Here is a 14,915-nt window from a genome sequence, read left to right as displayed (position 1 = left end):
ACAATTCTATGAAAAATATTAGCACTATTTTACAATGAGAGAAAAGTTCTCAGAAATCATATAATTGATGAATACTAGAACAGTGATTCAATTCTTGATTTCAAAACCAAAGCTTTAAACGAGCAAATCCAGAATTAATCCCTTCCTAAAGGAGGCCAACATAGGAAACCTCGCGATAATATTCAAACTACTACTCCCAACATGCAAAGCGGCCTCAACCCGTCAGCCTATGCCGGTGCGTCTGGAGGGCCCCGGCATGCCTCGGGGCACGAAAGGCAGCCTGGGAGTCGCAGTTTAGGACCTTTTACCGGTTCTGCCAGCGCGGCTGCGGCAGCGGCAGCTGCGGCAGAGGTGCTCTCGGTCCGCCGCGGGTTCAGTGGGTGCGAGCTGAGGCGGAGACAGGGCGTGGAACTCTGAGCGGTGAGTCAAGCACACTCTACGCTATAAAAGGGAGGCGGCCCGCTGCCTAAGGCTAAGCTGCGTAGGTGCTGCCCCGTTCTCAGGGCGGGCGCAGTTATCTTTGCGCCAGCCAGCGAGAGCAGAGAGAGGAGCAGCAGAGCCCAGCCCAGCAACGTATCTGGCCCCAGCACCCGCGCCATCTGCACCATGCAGTCCCGGGAAGACGGTCCCCGCTCTCGCCGCCTCGGCAGTCCCCGTGGTGGGAGGCGGCCCAAGAGGATTTCCAAACCCTCTGTTTCGGCTTTTTTCACGGGCCCGGAAGAGCTGAAGGACGCGGCCCATTCTGCCGCCCTGCTGGCACAGCTCAAGTCCTTCTATGACTCCCGGCTGCTCTGTGATGTGACCATCGAGGTGGTGACGCCTGGCAGTGGGCCTGGCACAGGCCGCCTTTTTTCCTGCAACCGTAACGTGCTGGCCGCCGCTTGTCCCTACTTCAAGAGCATGTTCACCGGCGGCATGTACGAGAGCCAGCAGGCGAATGTGACCATGCACGATGTGGATGCCGAGTCCTTCGAGGTGTTGGTCGAATACTGCTACACGGGTCGCGTGTCCCTGAGTGAGGCCAATGTGCAGCGTCTTTATGCAGCCTCTGACATGCTACAGCTCGAGTATGTGCGGGAAGCCTGTGCCTCCTTCTTAGCCCGCCGCCTTGACCTGACCAACTGCACCGCCATCCTCAAGTTCGCCGATGCCTTCGACCATAACAAGCTGCGATCACAGGCCCAGTCCTTTATAGCGCACAACTTCAAACAGCTCAGCCGGATGGGTTCAGTTCAGGAGGAGTCTCTGGCCGATCTGACCCTGGCCCAGCTGCAGGCTGTTCTGCGCCTGGATAGTCTCGACACCGAGAGTGAGCGGACTGTGTGTCATGTGGCTGTGCAGTGGTTGGAGGCGGCCCCCAAGGAGCGGGGTTCCAGTGCAGCAGAAGTCTTCAAGTGTGTCCGCTGGGCACTTTTCACTGATGAAGATCGTGATTACCTGGAAGGGCTGTTGACTAAGCCCATTGTGAAGAAGTACTGTCTCGACACTATTGAAGGGGCTCTGCAGGTGCGATATGGCGACATGTTGTACAAGTCTCTGGTGCCGAAGGCAGACAGTAGCAGCGGCAGCTCCGTTGTATCCTTTACCGAAAATCCACCCCAGAGGCTGGGTATGTGTGCCAAGGAGATGGTGATCTTCTTTGGACATCCCAGAGATCCCTTTCTCTGCTATGACCCATACTCGGGGGACATTTACACAATGCCATCACCTTTGGCTAGTTTGGCTCACACTAAGACTATCACCTCCTCAGCTGTCTGTGTCTCTCCAGACCATGACATTTACCTAGCTGCCCAGCCCAGGAAACACCTCTGGGTGTATAAACCAGCCCAGAATAGTTGGCAGCAACTTGCAGATCGCTTGCTCTGTCGTGAGGGCATGGATGTGGCGTACCTCAATGGCTACATTTACATCTTGGGTGGGCGAGACCCTATTACTGGAATTAAATTGAAGGAGGTGGAATGCTACAGTGTTCAGAGGAATCAGTGGGCACTGGTGGCTCCAGTACCCCATTCCTTCTATTCCTTTGAACTCATAGTTGTTCAGAACTACCTTTATGCTGTGAACAGTAAGCGCATGCTCTGCTATGATCCCAGCCACAATATGTGGTTGAACTGTGCTTCTCTTAAACGTAGTGACTTTCAGGAAGCCTGTGTCTTCAACAATGAGATCTATTGTATCTGTGACATCCCGGTCATGAAGGTCTATAACCCAGCCAGGGGAGAATGGCGGAGAATTAGTAATATTCCCTTGTTCTCAGAAATCCACAACTACCAAATTGTCAGTCACGACCAAAAGTTGCTTCTCATCACTTCTACCACCCCACAATGGAAAAAAAACCGGGTGACTGTGTATGAATATGATACTAGGGAAGACCAGTGGATTAATATAGGTACCGTGTTGGGTCTTTTGCAGTTTGACTCTGGCTTTATTTGCCTCTGTGCTCGTGTTTATCCTTCTTGCCTTGAACCTGGTCAGAGTTTCATCACTGAAGAAGATGATGCACGGAGTGAGTCTAGTAATGATTGGGACTTAGATGGATTCAGTGAGCTGGACTCTGAGTCAGGAAGTTCAAGCTCTTTTTCTGATGGTGAAGTCTGGGTGCAGGTTGCACCTCAACGAAATGCGCAAGATCAGGGTTCTTTGTAAATATTTGGAAACACTAAGATGTTTCTACTGCTATGTCATATATCTTTAAAGAATACTCTTGTCTTTTCTGGAGAGAAAAAAACAAACACTTGATTAGGACCACAGGTTTGATTTAGAAAGGCTGTTTGAATTACTAATGTTACACAATTTAAACAGTCCATGAAATCAACCTATATAATAATTTACTATGTTAAAAGTCAAGGTTAAAATACGCAAAATATCAACTATATAATTAATTAGAATGCTTGATGGTTTTTTCATTGTTTAAATATTCATTGTACCAGTGGATTGAATTGGTTAGTTGCATTGTTTATATTGTGGTTATCCAATATAATCTTCTGTTAATTTTTTTATTCTATTTAGTGCTGCAAGAAATTTTTCTTTTTAACTTTTAAAATAGAAAATTGGACTAGAAACTGTTGGTAGGATTTTGAAGTTTATATTTTCCTTCAGAATAATGAAAATATTTTAAAGTAGCCTGTAGTATTTTAAGTTAATACAGTATGTTAAAATTTGATTTGGTTATCTTCCCTTTTACAAAGGAAAAAAATTGAACATAAGTGATTTCATTTCGATGTAGCGCAGAATGGAAGCACTCACAGAAAGTTTAAAAAATCAGGATCCAGCCTGACTAGTGGTGGTGCAGTGGATAAAGTGTCGACCTGGAAATGCTGAGGTCGCCGGTTCAAAACCCTGTGCTTGCCTGGTCAGGGCACATATGGAAGTTGATGCTTCCAGCTTCTCCCCCCTTCTCTCTCTCTGTCTCTCTCTCTTCTCTCTCCCTCTCTGTCTCTCTCTCTCCCTCTCTCTCTCCTCTCTAAAAATGAATAAATCCAATGGTTTTAAAAGAAATTCAGCTTCTAACTTTGAAATACAAATTGTATTTTTGCTAAATGTGTCCATTTCTCTATCTTAAAAAATATCCATTCTAGTAGTATCACCAATTATTTAAACACCCTTCTAAACCAAAAGAAAAAAGTGATTTGTAAGTTCATATTTTTTATTTATAGCCTGATACATGCTTCACTGAATCAGAGAAACAGTTCTGTTTTCTCTAGACAAATCATTGGGTAATGTAAATTTTATCCATTGGTCATGCCTTGTCTTAAAAAGTGTATATGTTTTAAAATACTTTGCCTGTATAGTTTTGGTGTTTGTCTTAGAGGAGTCTTCAGCAGGAAGTAATTTATTCTTTACTGTTCTGTGAGGTAATACTGGTTTTAAAAATATATATAATCTAAAAGCAGTATTTTATTGAGATCAGTAGTAGCTGTGTCCATCAACTATAAAATCAAGGTCCAGCAGAGAACTTTAAAACTTTAAGCTGTGCATAGAACTGTTTTGTGTAGTGTTGAAATATTGTTTTGTAAGTTATCAATACTATAAATAATTATCAGCTTGAAGATATTTTTGTATTAAATGTTGACAATTAAAGAACATAAGTGATGATAGCATTTGGGACCAATAGCAGAAGCGTATTTCCTCTCAAATTTTTCCTTAAGCAGTGGTATACATGGTTATTTTATTAGATTATTTGTATGTTTGTATTTCTCTGTGAACCAACGCTCCAGTCTATTTTTTTGTTTTTTATTTTTTTATATCACTATAATGTAAGGGGAAGTCCACAAATAGAAGTAAAATTGCACAAAATTGACATTATTAAATAAATATAAGAACATATAGGTGCTTGCCTTTGAAGAGGATCTATAAATACATATGATTTTCATAATACCTATACATGGTTAATGGTGTACATATACAGATACTTATGGTCCGTAAATTTTTATATACCCACTTAGAATTATCTTGAATCTTTGTTTAATAACATGCTAATTCCTTTTCTCTATTTATTCTCTAGTGACCAAATGGTAACATTTCTTACACCCTTGCAGAGTACTGAGCAGTGTGCTCTTGGATTTGGAATTGAATTTTGAATGAAAGAGAGAGAGAGAAAAAAGGATTAACACAAAACAACGCACAAATGTTGTTTTCTTGCCAAGTGGATTGGCCATTTGAAGAGTCCTAAAGACATTCCTGGTTAACATTATTTATTGTGAAATAAAGCAAACATGCTGTAGAGGCCTAAAGCTAACCTTTGTTTCATTAATAACAGGGATGGTATAAGCACTGCTCTTAACATAGAAAGCTATTTATACTGTTTTGTTTTGTTTTTATGGCCAACTTCTTTTCATACTTCTTGTTGATAGTTTTTTGTTTTGTAATGTTGAAATAGGACAATTCTGATCGCAACTCGATTATCCATCTGCAGAACTAAGGTGTGCAACCAAAGGATAGAAGACAGACTCTAAATGGACATTTTCAACGTTGTAGGTTAAGTATAAGCTAATTAGTTGTAACATCTTGGTTTACAAAGAGGTTTTCTTGGGAACTATTTTGGTTTTGTGATTATGTTTGTGAACTAGGGAATACATGTCAATCATTATTTTAAAAATATGTGATCTGTACATGGTTACAAATAAAACTGACACTAGAACCCAGGCCATCTGATCTCTTAATTTAGTGTTTCTGTTAAATATGTGAAATGCTTACTTGTTGCGTGACATAACTAGCAGTGTTGAAATCCCTTCCTGGCAGGAAAGCACCTTTAGTTCAGGTTTACAATTAATTGGCACATTTTAAAACAAATGCTCGATTTACTGTCATTTTCGAGACTACTATTTGCAATACTTAGAATGACCTTAATTACTTTTTTGTACCTAATGCCTCTAGTCTGAAAACCTTAGAGAAGACAAATTATTTCAGTATTTAAAAAATTCAAACAATTAGTGTCTCTGGTGTTTTCAAAAGGATAAAAGACTAATTTGCAAATAATCTGCTTGATTTGAGTTTAGGATTAAACTTAAGTTCTAGTGTGCTACTCACTGCTCATTAAACAAGGGACCAGTGTTTGCCTGATGTTATTTTTACCAGTTTGTGCTAAAGTGAGAAAAATATATAAAACACAATGAATGAGTTATAAACTAAAACTATTTTTTGCCTTAGCTAGTAAAGCATTATTGGCATTACAAAAACATTTTCCCGCTGATTTGGCAGAGATTGTAAGGGGAGGAGGAGAGAGACAGAGAAGCATCAGGTCATTGTTCCACTTAATTGTGCACTCATTGTTTGCTTCTATGTGTGCCCTGACTGAGAAGAGAACCTGCGACCTGGGCACCAGGACCATGCTCTATCCACTAGGCTATCCAGCCAGGGCCCATATATGGCAAGTTGGGTTTTTTTCCAATTGATTTTAGAGACAGAAACATCGATTTCTTGTTCCACTGATTTATGCATTCATTGGTTGATTCTTGTGTGTGCCCTGTCTGGGGATCTAACCCTGTCACATTGGGACGATGCTGTAACCAACTGAGCTACCTGGCCAGGGTATAAACAAAAATTATTTAATCATGTTTGTTTTAATGTCAACTGACCAGGTAGTGGTGCAGTCAATAAAGCGTCGACCTGGGATATTGAAGACCCTGGTAAAAAGTCCCGAGGTCACCAGCTTAAGCGTGGCCTCATCTAGCTTGAGCACGGGGTTTCCGGCTTCACTGTGGGATCATAGACATGACCCCAAGGTCACAGGCTTGAGCCGAAGCGCCCAAGGTGCACGGGCTTGAGCAAGGTGTCACTGGCTCAGCTGGAGCCCCCAGTCAAGCATATATGAGAAAGTAGTCAGTGAATAACTAAAAGTGCTGCAACTATGAGTTGATGCTTCTCATTTCTCTCTTCCTTCCTGTCTATCCCTGTCTGTCTCAGCCTATCTGTGTGTGTGTGTGTGTGTGTGTGTGTGTGTCTAACAAAAAATAAACTTGTCCTGGCCGGTTGGCTCAGCGGTAGAGCGTCGGCCTAGCGTGCGGAGGACCCGGGTTCGATTCCCAGCCACGGCACACGGGAGAATCACCCATTTGCTTCTCCACCCCTCCGCCGCGCTTTCCTCTCTGTCTCTCTCTTCCCCTCCCACAGCCAAGGCTCCATTGGAGCAAAGATGGCCCGGGCGCTGGGGATGGCTCTGTGGCCTCTGCCTCAGGCGCTAGAGTGGCTCTGGTCGCAACATGGCGACGCCCAGGATGGGCAGAGCATCGCCCCTGGTGGGCGTGCCAGGTGGATCCCGGTCGGGCGCATGCGGGAGTCTGTCTGACTCTCCCTGTTTCCAGCTTCAGAAAAATGAAAAAATAAATAAATAAATAAACTTATTTAATCCAGTCTATCCAAAATAATACCTTTTCAACAATCAATACTGTATTGAGATAATTTACATTCTTTTTAATAGCTTTCTGTGGCTACTGTATTGGCACAGACCTATATAGTAAAAGTCATTTTGTGACTTTCCCCTAAAACAAATCATTTCACTGCAAGGTCTCTAACTAAGGTCCTGGCCCCTGGACGTCTCCCGTAGTCTTTTTAAAATTTCAAGACCTTTTCATCATTACATCTTTAAAGACTGTTTATTATAGCAAATATGATAAAACAAGTAGGAAGTATTAGGAGGCAAAATTATTTATAGAAAATGTGACTTCCAATCTTAAGAGAATTAATTGATAAGCCAAATTTACAACCACCGAGATGGTAAAATGTATACAAGCCAGTTGTTTTTTAATGAAGAAAAATAACTACACAGAAGCTACCAAGTCTTAGATAACCAGATAGGCAATAGGTTTTGTGCCCTCTCTGCCGCTGGTCCATTTGGTCACCCAGTTCTATTTTATCAGCTCCTGTTTCTCATTTCTTTAACTTTGTGGACTAAACATGATCCAATACACAGTGTAGGAAATAGGTATTGTTGCATACCATTCCCTCCATTTTTTGGAGACATTTTCTCAGAAATCATTCTACTCTGAGTAGTCACCACAAAAAATTAATTTTGCAAGAGAGACAGGAAGGGGCCCTGGCCGGTTGGCTCAGTGGTAGAGCGTCGGCCTGGCGTGCGGGGGACCCGGGTTCGATTCCCAGCCAGGGCACATAGGAGAAGCGCCCATTTACTTCTCCACCCCCCTCCTTCCTCTCTGTCTCTCTCTTCCCCTCCCGCAGCCAAGGCTCCATTGGAGCAAAGATGGCCCGGGCGCTGGGGATGGCTCCTTGGCCTCTGCCCCAGGCGCTAGAGTGGCTCTGGTCGCAACAAAGTGACGCCCCGGAGGGGCAGAGCGTCGCCCCTGGTGGGCAGAGCATCGCCCCTGGTGGGCGTGCTGGGTGGATCCTGGTCGGGCGCATGCGGAAGTCTGTCTGACTGTCTCTCCCTGTTTCCAGCTTCAGAAAAATAAAAATAAAAAAAAATAAAAAAAAAGAGACAGGAAGGGGGAGAGAAAGAGGGAAGAAAGAGAGTGAGAAGTTGGAATCTCAGCATTCCAGGTCACACTATCCACTGCGCCACTCCAGTGGGATGAACTTTTTATATTCTCACCTCCAAAGCAATTTTAGCTGTTTATAAACTATCTCTCTTTCTTTAAATTTTCTCATGGTACAAAAAAGTATTTAATAAGCGCCACATCTGTTACTACATCAGTACAGAACACACATAGCTCATCCCTTAAACCAGAACAACCAATTGAAAAGTCAGTACAGATTTTTATTTTTACTTAAAAAAGAAATCTTAAGGTACTCATTGGGAATTGAACTACTATGTTTTGTTTTGTGTTTTTTCTAGAGATGTGACATTCATGTTTTCTGGTCAGTCATGTTTGTCAAACATTGTGCTAAGCCAGTGATTTTCGACCTTTGTCATCGCGTGGCACACAAACTAATTACTAAAATTCTGCAGCACACCAAAAAATATTTTTTGCCGACCTGACAAAAAATAGGTATAATTTTGATTCATTCACAAGATGGCTGTTGTATTGGCTGTTGTCATCTTTGTCTGTTTTTTTAAATTTAAGAAACAAGAGAAAAGAGGGAGTGCTCCTGACTAGTCAGGAATTGAATGTTAAAAATTCTTGTGTCACACTAGTTGAAAATCTCTGTACTAAGCTGAGGTACTAAATCAAAGCAGACATGAGCAGTAAGTTCTTTGCTGTCTCCTATTCCTGCTGAGCTAGCCCTGTAGAACATTGTCTTAGTAGGAAGATTTTGACGGAAGAAAGAATTGCAGAATCCCTACCCCAGCAGTAAAACCTAACAAACGCATTTCTATAGAAAGGGTTTTAAGCAAATCTGCCCACTTAACATGCTATAAGGAGAAAAGGATACCTTTAGTCTACTTCCAGCATAAAGAACACATTACTGGTGCCCAGTAAAATTGAACTCCAACTTAGAAAGCATTTTGCTTTCATACCACTAACAAAATACAACAGCATATAATACTTTGATCTTTAAGTGGACAGTTGTGGAAGTTCCAATATTATATCCACTTAGGTTAGCCTGAGTATTTATCTATATAAATATTGGCCAGGTAGCTCAATTAGTTAGAGTGCTGTCCTGATATGCGAGGCTGGGGGTTTGATCTCCAGTCAGGACACAAACAAGAATCAACCAATGAATGCATAAATAAATAGAACAACAAATAAATGTTTCTCTCCCCCTGTCTCTAGAATCAATAAATAAAATTTTCTAAAAAATATTTGGCCCTGGCTAGCTTGCACAATGGATAGAGCTTTGGCCCAGCATATGGACAACCTGTGTTCAATTTCTGCTCTGGGCACAGAAGAGAAGTGACCATCCTTTTTTCTTCCTCTTCCTCTCTCCCTTCTCTCCCTTTTCCCTTCTCAAAGCCAGTGGCTCAGTTGGTTTGAGTGTCACCCCAGGATAGCTCAGTTGGTCCTAGTGTCAGCCTCAGGTGTTAAAAATATCTCGGTTAGCCTGACCAGGCGGTGGCGCAGTGGATAGAGCATCGGACTGGGATGCGGAAGGACCCAGGTTCGAGACCCTGGGGCTGCCAGCTTGAGCGCGGACTCATCTGGCTTGAGCAAAAAAAAGCTCACTACCATGGACCCAAGGTCACTGGCTCGAGCGGGGGTTACTCAGTCTGCTGAAGGCCCATGGTCATGGCACATATGAGAAAGCAATCAATGAACTACAGTGTCGCAACGAAAAACTAATGATTGATGCTTCTCATCTCTCTCCGTTCCTGTCTATCCCTCTATCTGACTCTCTCTCTGTCCCTGTAAAAAAAAAAAAAAATTAAAAAAAAAATATCTCGGTTAATTTGAGCATCGGCCCCAGACGGATTGCCAGGTGGACCCTAGTCAGGGTGCATATGAAAGTCTGTCTCACTATCTTCCCTCCTCTCACTTAACAATAAATAAATAAAAATAAAAATATTTTTTTGAAAAAGCATAGAAGAGTTCTAGAAACAGTGGAACAACATCAGGACAAGCAGAAGACAGAGGTACAGGCTCTGCAAATGTAAATCTAGGAATTAATTTTCACATGTACTTCTTAGGTAAAAGAGGTTGATACCTATAGCCAAGACTAGCTGTGACAATAAGAGCTCCAGAAATCTCAACACAGGATGCTGGCTTGATTAACACCTTAGATAAATATTCCCAAACAGTAAAAACCCCATTGAGGCTGGAGGACTGAAACTTTGATGCATGAAAGAAGCTGTGAGTGCATTAGAAGATTTGTGCAAAGCCTGCTGGGACAAAGAGAGCTGCTGATGGTGGGTACTGACACACCAGCATATATGCTGGGGACAGCCCTCTCCTCAAGCTGGAATGCTGGATGTGGACTTACTCCAGAAGCTCCTGAAAAAGGTGTCTACTTGGGGAGGAGTACCAGGGTTACTTAACAGGTTTTTCTGGAGAAATAGGTCCCAGAAGGGTTGGGTAATTTTATTTATTCACCCATCAATACATAATGTTAATGAAGATTTGCAGAATAGAGGCAGTTGTTCCAAGATTTATTTCCAAGATTTATTCATTAGTTGAAGCCTCTCCCAATATACTGGGTCAGCAATGTCCAGAATAATCTCATTGTCTGGTGGTGGGACCTGGTGATGCAGGTTGTTCTTGGAAACTGACGTGGAGGATGATTTGCACAATGAAGTCACCACCAAACCACTGCTTAAGGCCATTCCCCAGCCTTTTTCTGCTCTGTAGTCCAGAAACATTTCTTTAAAGGCCAGACAATTGATAAACTTGAGCAGCATGTCAAATATGTCACCAACCACTTCATCTTTATGGTGCTGAAAAGTTGTGAAGGCTCCCATGTTAACTCCAGCAATTGACACCCACAGCTGTTCTTCAATATACCTTTCTACAGAAAAAAAAAATATTTATCCTAGTCTGACCAGGCAAAGGCGCAATAGATAGAGCACTGGCCTGGGAAGCTGTGGACTCAACCTTCGAAAGCCTGAGGTCTCCAGCTTCAATACAGATTCATGTGGCTTGAGCGCAGACTCACCAGCTTGAGCGTGGGGTTGCTGGCTTGAGCATGGGATCATGGACATGACCTCATGGTCGCTGGCTTGAGTGCTAAGGTCACTGGCTTCAGCTGAGCCTCAAGGACAAAGCACATATGAGAAGCAATCAATGAACAACTAAAGTGCCATAACTATAAGTTGATGCTTCTCATCTCTCTGCCTTTCTCTTTGTCCCCCCCCTCTTTCTCTCTCTCACTAGTATATATATATGTGTGTGCACGCGTGTGTGTGTGTGTGTGTGTGTGTGTATATATATTCATTTAAAATAGGTGTGTAAGTGACTTTATTCTCTTCTCGGTCTTTAAACTTCTTATAGTACTTGTCCATGAAATTTCCATGTAATAACTGGAACTCGTCATCCATGATAATGTCTTCTAAAAATCCAACCACGTAATAAAATTCTGTGTCAGAGGCAAAGGAGGAAGACAGTATTATAAAGCTCTTTTCCTCTAGGACAGCGATTTTCAACTGGTGTGCTGAAAGAATTTTTAAAATATTTAATACTTGACTATTTAGTCATGGGCACTGACTTCTTTTTATTTCTTAGATTGTCCAATACATAAATGACAACAGCGAACACAACAGCCATCAGGAAGATAGAGTTTTATTCTGAGCCGGAGAGGCAGAGAGATTGGGGGCAGGGAGGAAGAAGCTGAATTAAGGCAGGCACAATCAGATGCTGGGTTAACAAGGACTGCCCACATTACTTGGCTTGCGATCAACCTGTGCAGGCAGTGCTCACCTTACAGCACCCACTCCAGTGGTGCATGCTGAGCGCAAAGTACTCAGCAAGCTCCATCAGTGGGTACTTCACCTACGAAGATTAGGCCACATGGCACTGTGCATTCGCCACAGCCATTGCCAGCACTCTAGCATGCTCTGTGCAGTGTCAGGGAAAACAAAGGTGCCCACCCCCAGCATTCCAGATCCCACTTCTTTCCCCACACAGTAGGAAGAGGGCAGTGGCAGGCCCCATACAGCTGACTCTTTGGGGCTACTCTCTCTGCTGAGAAGTGAAAGTGCTCTGCATCTGATCCTCCTGGTCTCCGAGATGTGGGGAAGAATGACCGGAAACCAGAAACCGCCACAGCTAAAACTGTAAAGCCAGCTACAAAGCAGCCTCTACAACACCCTACCCACCAAGGTGACTGCGGCCCTGCCTACATCACTACCATAGAGGAAGTCTGTGCAAAGAATTTCACAGAGCCAAAACTTGTAGTAAAGTAACAACTAGTGGGGAAAAAATTGCTTCTTGTTAGGGTTCTTAATAACACAACTCTCAAATGCCATTAAGGAAGAAGAAATCATACATCATGGAAACACAAGAGAGAAATATAGTTCAAATAGATAATGAAAAATCTCCATTAAAAAAAAATCTCGCCTGACCTGTGGTGGCGCAGTGGATAAAGCGTCGACCTGGAAATGCTGAGGTCGCCGGTTCGAAACCCTGGACTTGCCTGGTCAAGGCACATATGGGAGTTGATGCTTCCAGCTCCTCCCCCCTTCTCTCTCTCTGTCTCTCCTCTCTCTCTCTGTCTCTCCCTCTCCTCTCTAAAAATGAGTAAATTAAAAAAAAAATGCCTGACCTGTGGTGGCACAGTGGATAAAGCATTGACCTGGAAATGCTAAGGTCACTGGTTCGAAACCCTGGGCTTGCCTGGTCAAGGCACATATGGGAGTTGATGCTTCCAGCTCCTCCCCCCTTCTCTCTCTCTGTCTCTCTCCTCTCTCTCTCTCTCTCCTCTCTAAAATGAATAAATAAAATAAAATAAAATTTTAAAAAAATCTCAATTACATGGAAACTTTGGAGTTAAATGACATAGAATTCAAAATTGAAGTTCTAAAAGAACCTCAGTGAGATCCAAGAAAACACTGATAGGCAATTTAACGAACTCAAAAACAAATTAATGAACAAAAGAGAACTTCACCAAGGAGACTGAAACTTAAAAAAAAAAAAACAAACAGAGTGGCAAGATGGCAATGGAGTAGGTGGATGTTCCAACTTCTACCTCCCAGAACCAAAGTGGATTACAACTTAATTTTAAAAATAATCATCTGGAAAAACCAACTTTGGGCTAAACCAAGAAATCTATGACCAAAGATCACCAAAGAAGCCAACACTGAGACTGGTAGGAAAAGCGCAAACATGGAGAGGGCTGCCCAGCACATGGGAGTGAGCAGCTGCCTAGAGGGACTTGCATGGTGGGGGGTGGAGGGAGAGTTCCCAGAGAGGGGAGTGTCTTGGGCCCCAGGACCGAAGCCCCAGCCTGAAGACGCTTATGGACAGTATTTAGCTGTAAAACAAGTCAGGATAGTGTTTGCGAGAAAGAGACAGATTTTTCATACCCCAGGTTTGTCTTAAAGGGACCGTGCATAAAACCTCTTTCACAACCACTCACCCAGGGCTCTTGGGGATGGGGAGAGCTGAGATGACTGGAGTAGCAGGAAGAGAGTGTAATCTAGGAGGCACAGGGAGAAACACTTTGAGAGACAGCCACCCTAAATACTGGGCTGAGTCACTCCCCAAATCTAAAGTGAATATTTTTCCTAGAACCAGCAATACCAGCAAAGGGATGCAGGTCACCAGCAAAACGAAAGCAATCCTGCTGCAGTCAGAGCAAAGAGTCGCTTAGAAGCAGGGTGGCTTCAGGGATACAATGTTGAGTGCTGAGGTCTGAGCGACATTGCCACTCCCACACTGCTGAGCGCTCACCGGAGGTTGGGCAACAGCAGGACGCAGGAGCATATACCGGTCCATGGGGGCAGAAGCCCAGAATGGCTGCAACTGCGGCCCAGGCATGTGAATGCAGTCCTGCCTACGGGAGCAAGGCAGAAGCCAGGGAGTTGGCAGAGGCTTGCTGCATCAGCTCACTAGCAAAGTCCCAACTGCAGGGGGTGAGGCAAAAGCTGGACCACCAGCTGAGGCTTGTGGTCCCAGTGCATGAGCACACTCCTGCCCACAGGGAAGGGATGGAGACCAGTGCTAACAAGGCTTGCACTGGGCATGCAAACGCAGTCTTGCCTGCAGGTGCAGGGCGGAGGCCAGGGGCCGGCCATAGCGGGGGGGGGGGCCAGGCGTGTGCCTGCAGCCCCACCCAGGGAGGTGAGGTGGAAGCTGCAGTGATCACAGCCGCGGGCCAGTGCCGGCAACGCCAGTTCACCAACATCCAAGGCAGTGGCAGCAGTGGTGGTGGGCTTGCGAACAGACCACACCTCAGGACACAGAGGCCACACCCATTGGACTCCTTTGGCCACACCGTTCTGAGGGCTAAAATAGTAAAATAAAAGAAAAAAGAAGGCTGGATAAAATAACACCTGAGGCTAAGGGACAAGCCACATCCAACACCTTACCTAATCCCTGAGTACTGAACTCAAGAAGTAGCCACCAATAAAGGAGGTAGAAAGTGGATCTCAGGGGAACCTGAACATTTAAACATCCTGCAGGCCAAAAGTAGATAAAAGCCAGCCTAAGGTGATATTAACAATGGCACCTGGGCTCAGCAGAGGCAGCAACAGGATCTGGATCACCTGTTGCTCCAAAAAGGTAGATAAGGGTCATTCATAGGTAACAATCTCCAATGTTCTGTGCCATGCTCCAGCCAAGAAGGTCCAGAGAGGGAACATCCAGAGGCCAGATACAGACAGCATCAGTTCAGGACCTAACAACCCTTGTTAGAGTGACATCTTAAGGAAAGTCTCCTCACACCTGACCCAGTAAAGATATAGAAGACGCCGATACAAATAGCAAAAAGAACAGTGATCAGACAAATAGCCCACAGCAGTTTACAAACAGCAGCTGATGCCAACCCAAGAAGTTCTAAAAACAACACAACTGGAAACTGGAGGCAGACAAATACCAACCCTAGACTCAGTGAGCTACACAAACAACTAATCCAAAGGAGAAGTCTATAAC

General features: G+C 43.9%; 2 protein-coding genes across 2 annotated transcripts; one reads left to right on the top strand and one right to left on the bottom strand.

Annotated features, from left to right (window-relative positions):
* The first annotated feature begins 303 nt into the window (after window positions 1-303).
* On the top strand, window positions 304-3,603 carry LOC136308172 (kelch repeat and BTB domain-containing protein 7). The gene has a single exon (XM_066235378.1). The coding sequence runs from the start codon at window positions 607-609 to the stop codon at window positions 2,644-2,646; it is 2,040 nt and encodes a 679-aa protein (XP_066091475.1). The 5' UTR covers window positions 304-606; the 3' UTR covers window positions 2,647-3,603.
* Window positions 3,604-10,480: 6,877 nt separating this feature from the next.
* LOC136309345 (ADP-ribosylation factor-like protein 2-binding protein) lies at window positions 10,481-13,760 on the bottom strand. The gene is made up of 4 exons (XM_066237522.1): window positions 13,659-13,760; window positions 11,750-11,816; window positions 11,248-11,478; window positions 10,481-10,842 (listed from the first exon to the last, which is right to left on the bottom strand). Exons 1-4 carry the CDS (start codon window positions 13,758-13,760, stop codon window positions 10,481-10,483), a joined length of 762 nt encoding a protein of 253 aa, XP_066093619.1.
* Window positions 13,761-14,915: the final 1,155 nt, after the last annotated feature.

Source organism: Saccopteryx bilineata, chromosome 6, assembly GCF_036850765.1.
Source record: "Saccopteryx bilineata isolate mSacBil1 chromosome 6, mSacBil1_pri_phased_curated, whole genome shotgun sequence".
In the NCBI taxonomy this organism is placed as follows: Eukaryota; Metazoa; Chordata; class Mammalia; order Chiroptera; family Emballonuridae; genus Saccopteryx; species Saccopteryx bilineata.
This window is presented reverse-complemented; position numbering and strand designations above follow the sequence as displayed.

Coding starts and splice junctions, on each gene's coding strand:
- LOC136309345 (XM_066237522.1), bottom strand. CDS start 13,760: ATGGACCGGTATATGCTCCTGCGTCCTGCTGTTGCCCAACCTCCGGTG. Junction 11,479..11,749: donor GCACCACTGGAGTGGGTGCT/GTAAGGTGAGCA, acceptor AAATTCTTTCAG/CACACCAGTTGAAAATCGCT. Junction 10,843..11,247: donor TTTAAATGAATATATATACA/CACACACACACA, acceptor TATTTTTTTTTT/CTGTAGAAAGGTATATTGAA.
- LOC136308172 (XM_066235378.1), top strand. CDS start 607: ATGCAGTCCCGGGAAGACGGTCCCCGCTCTCGCCGCCTCGGCAGTCCC.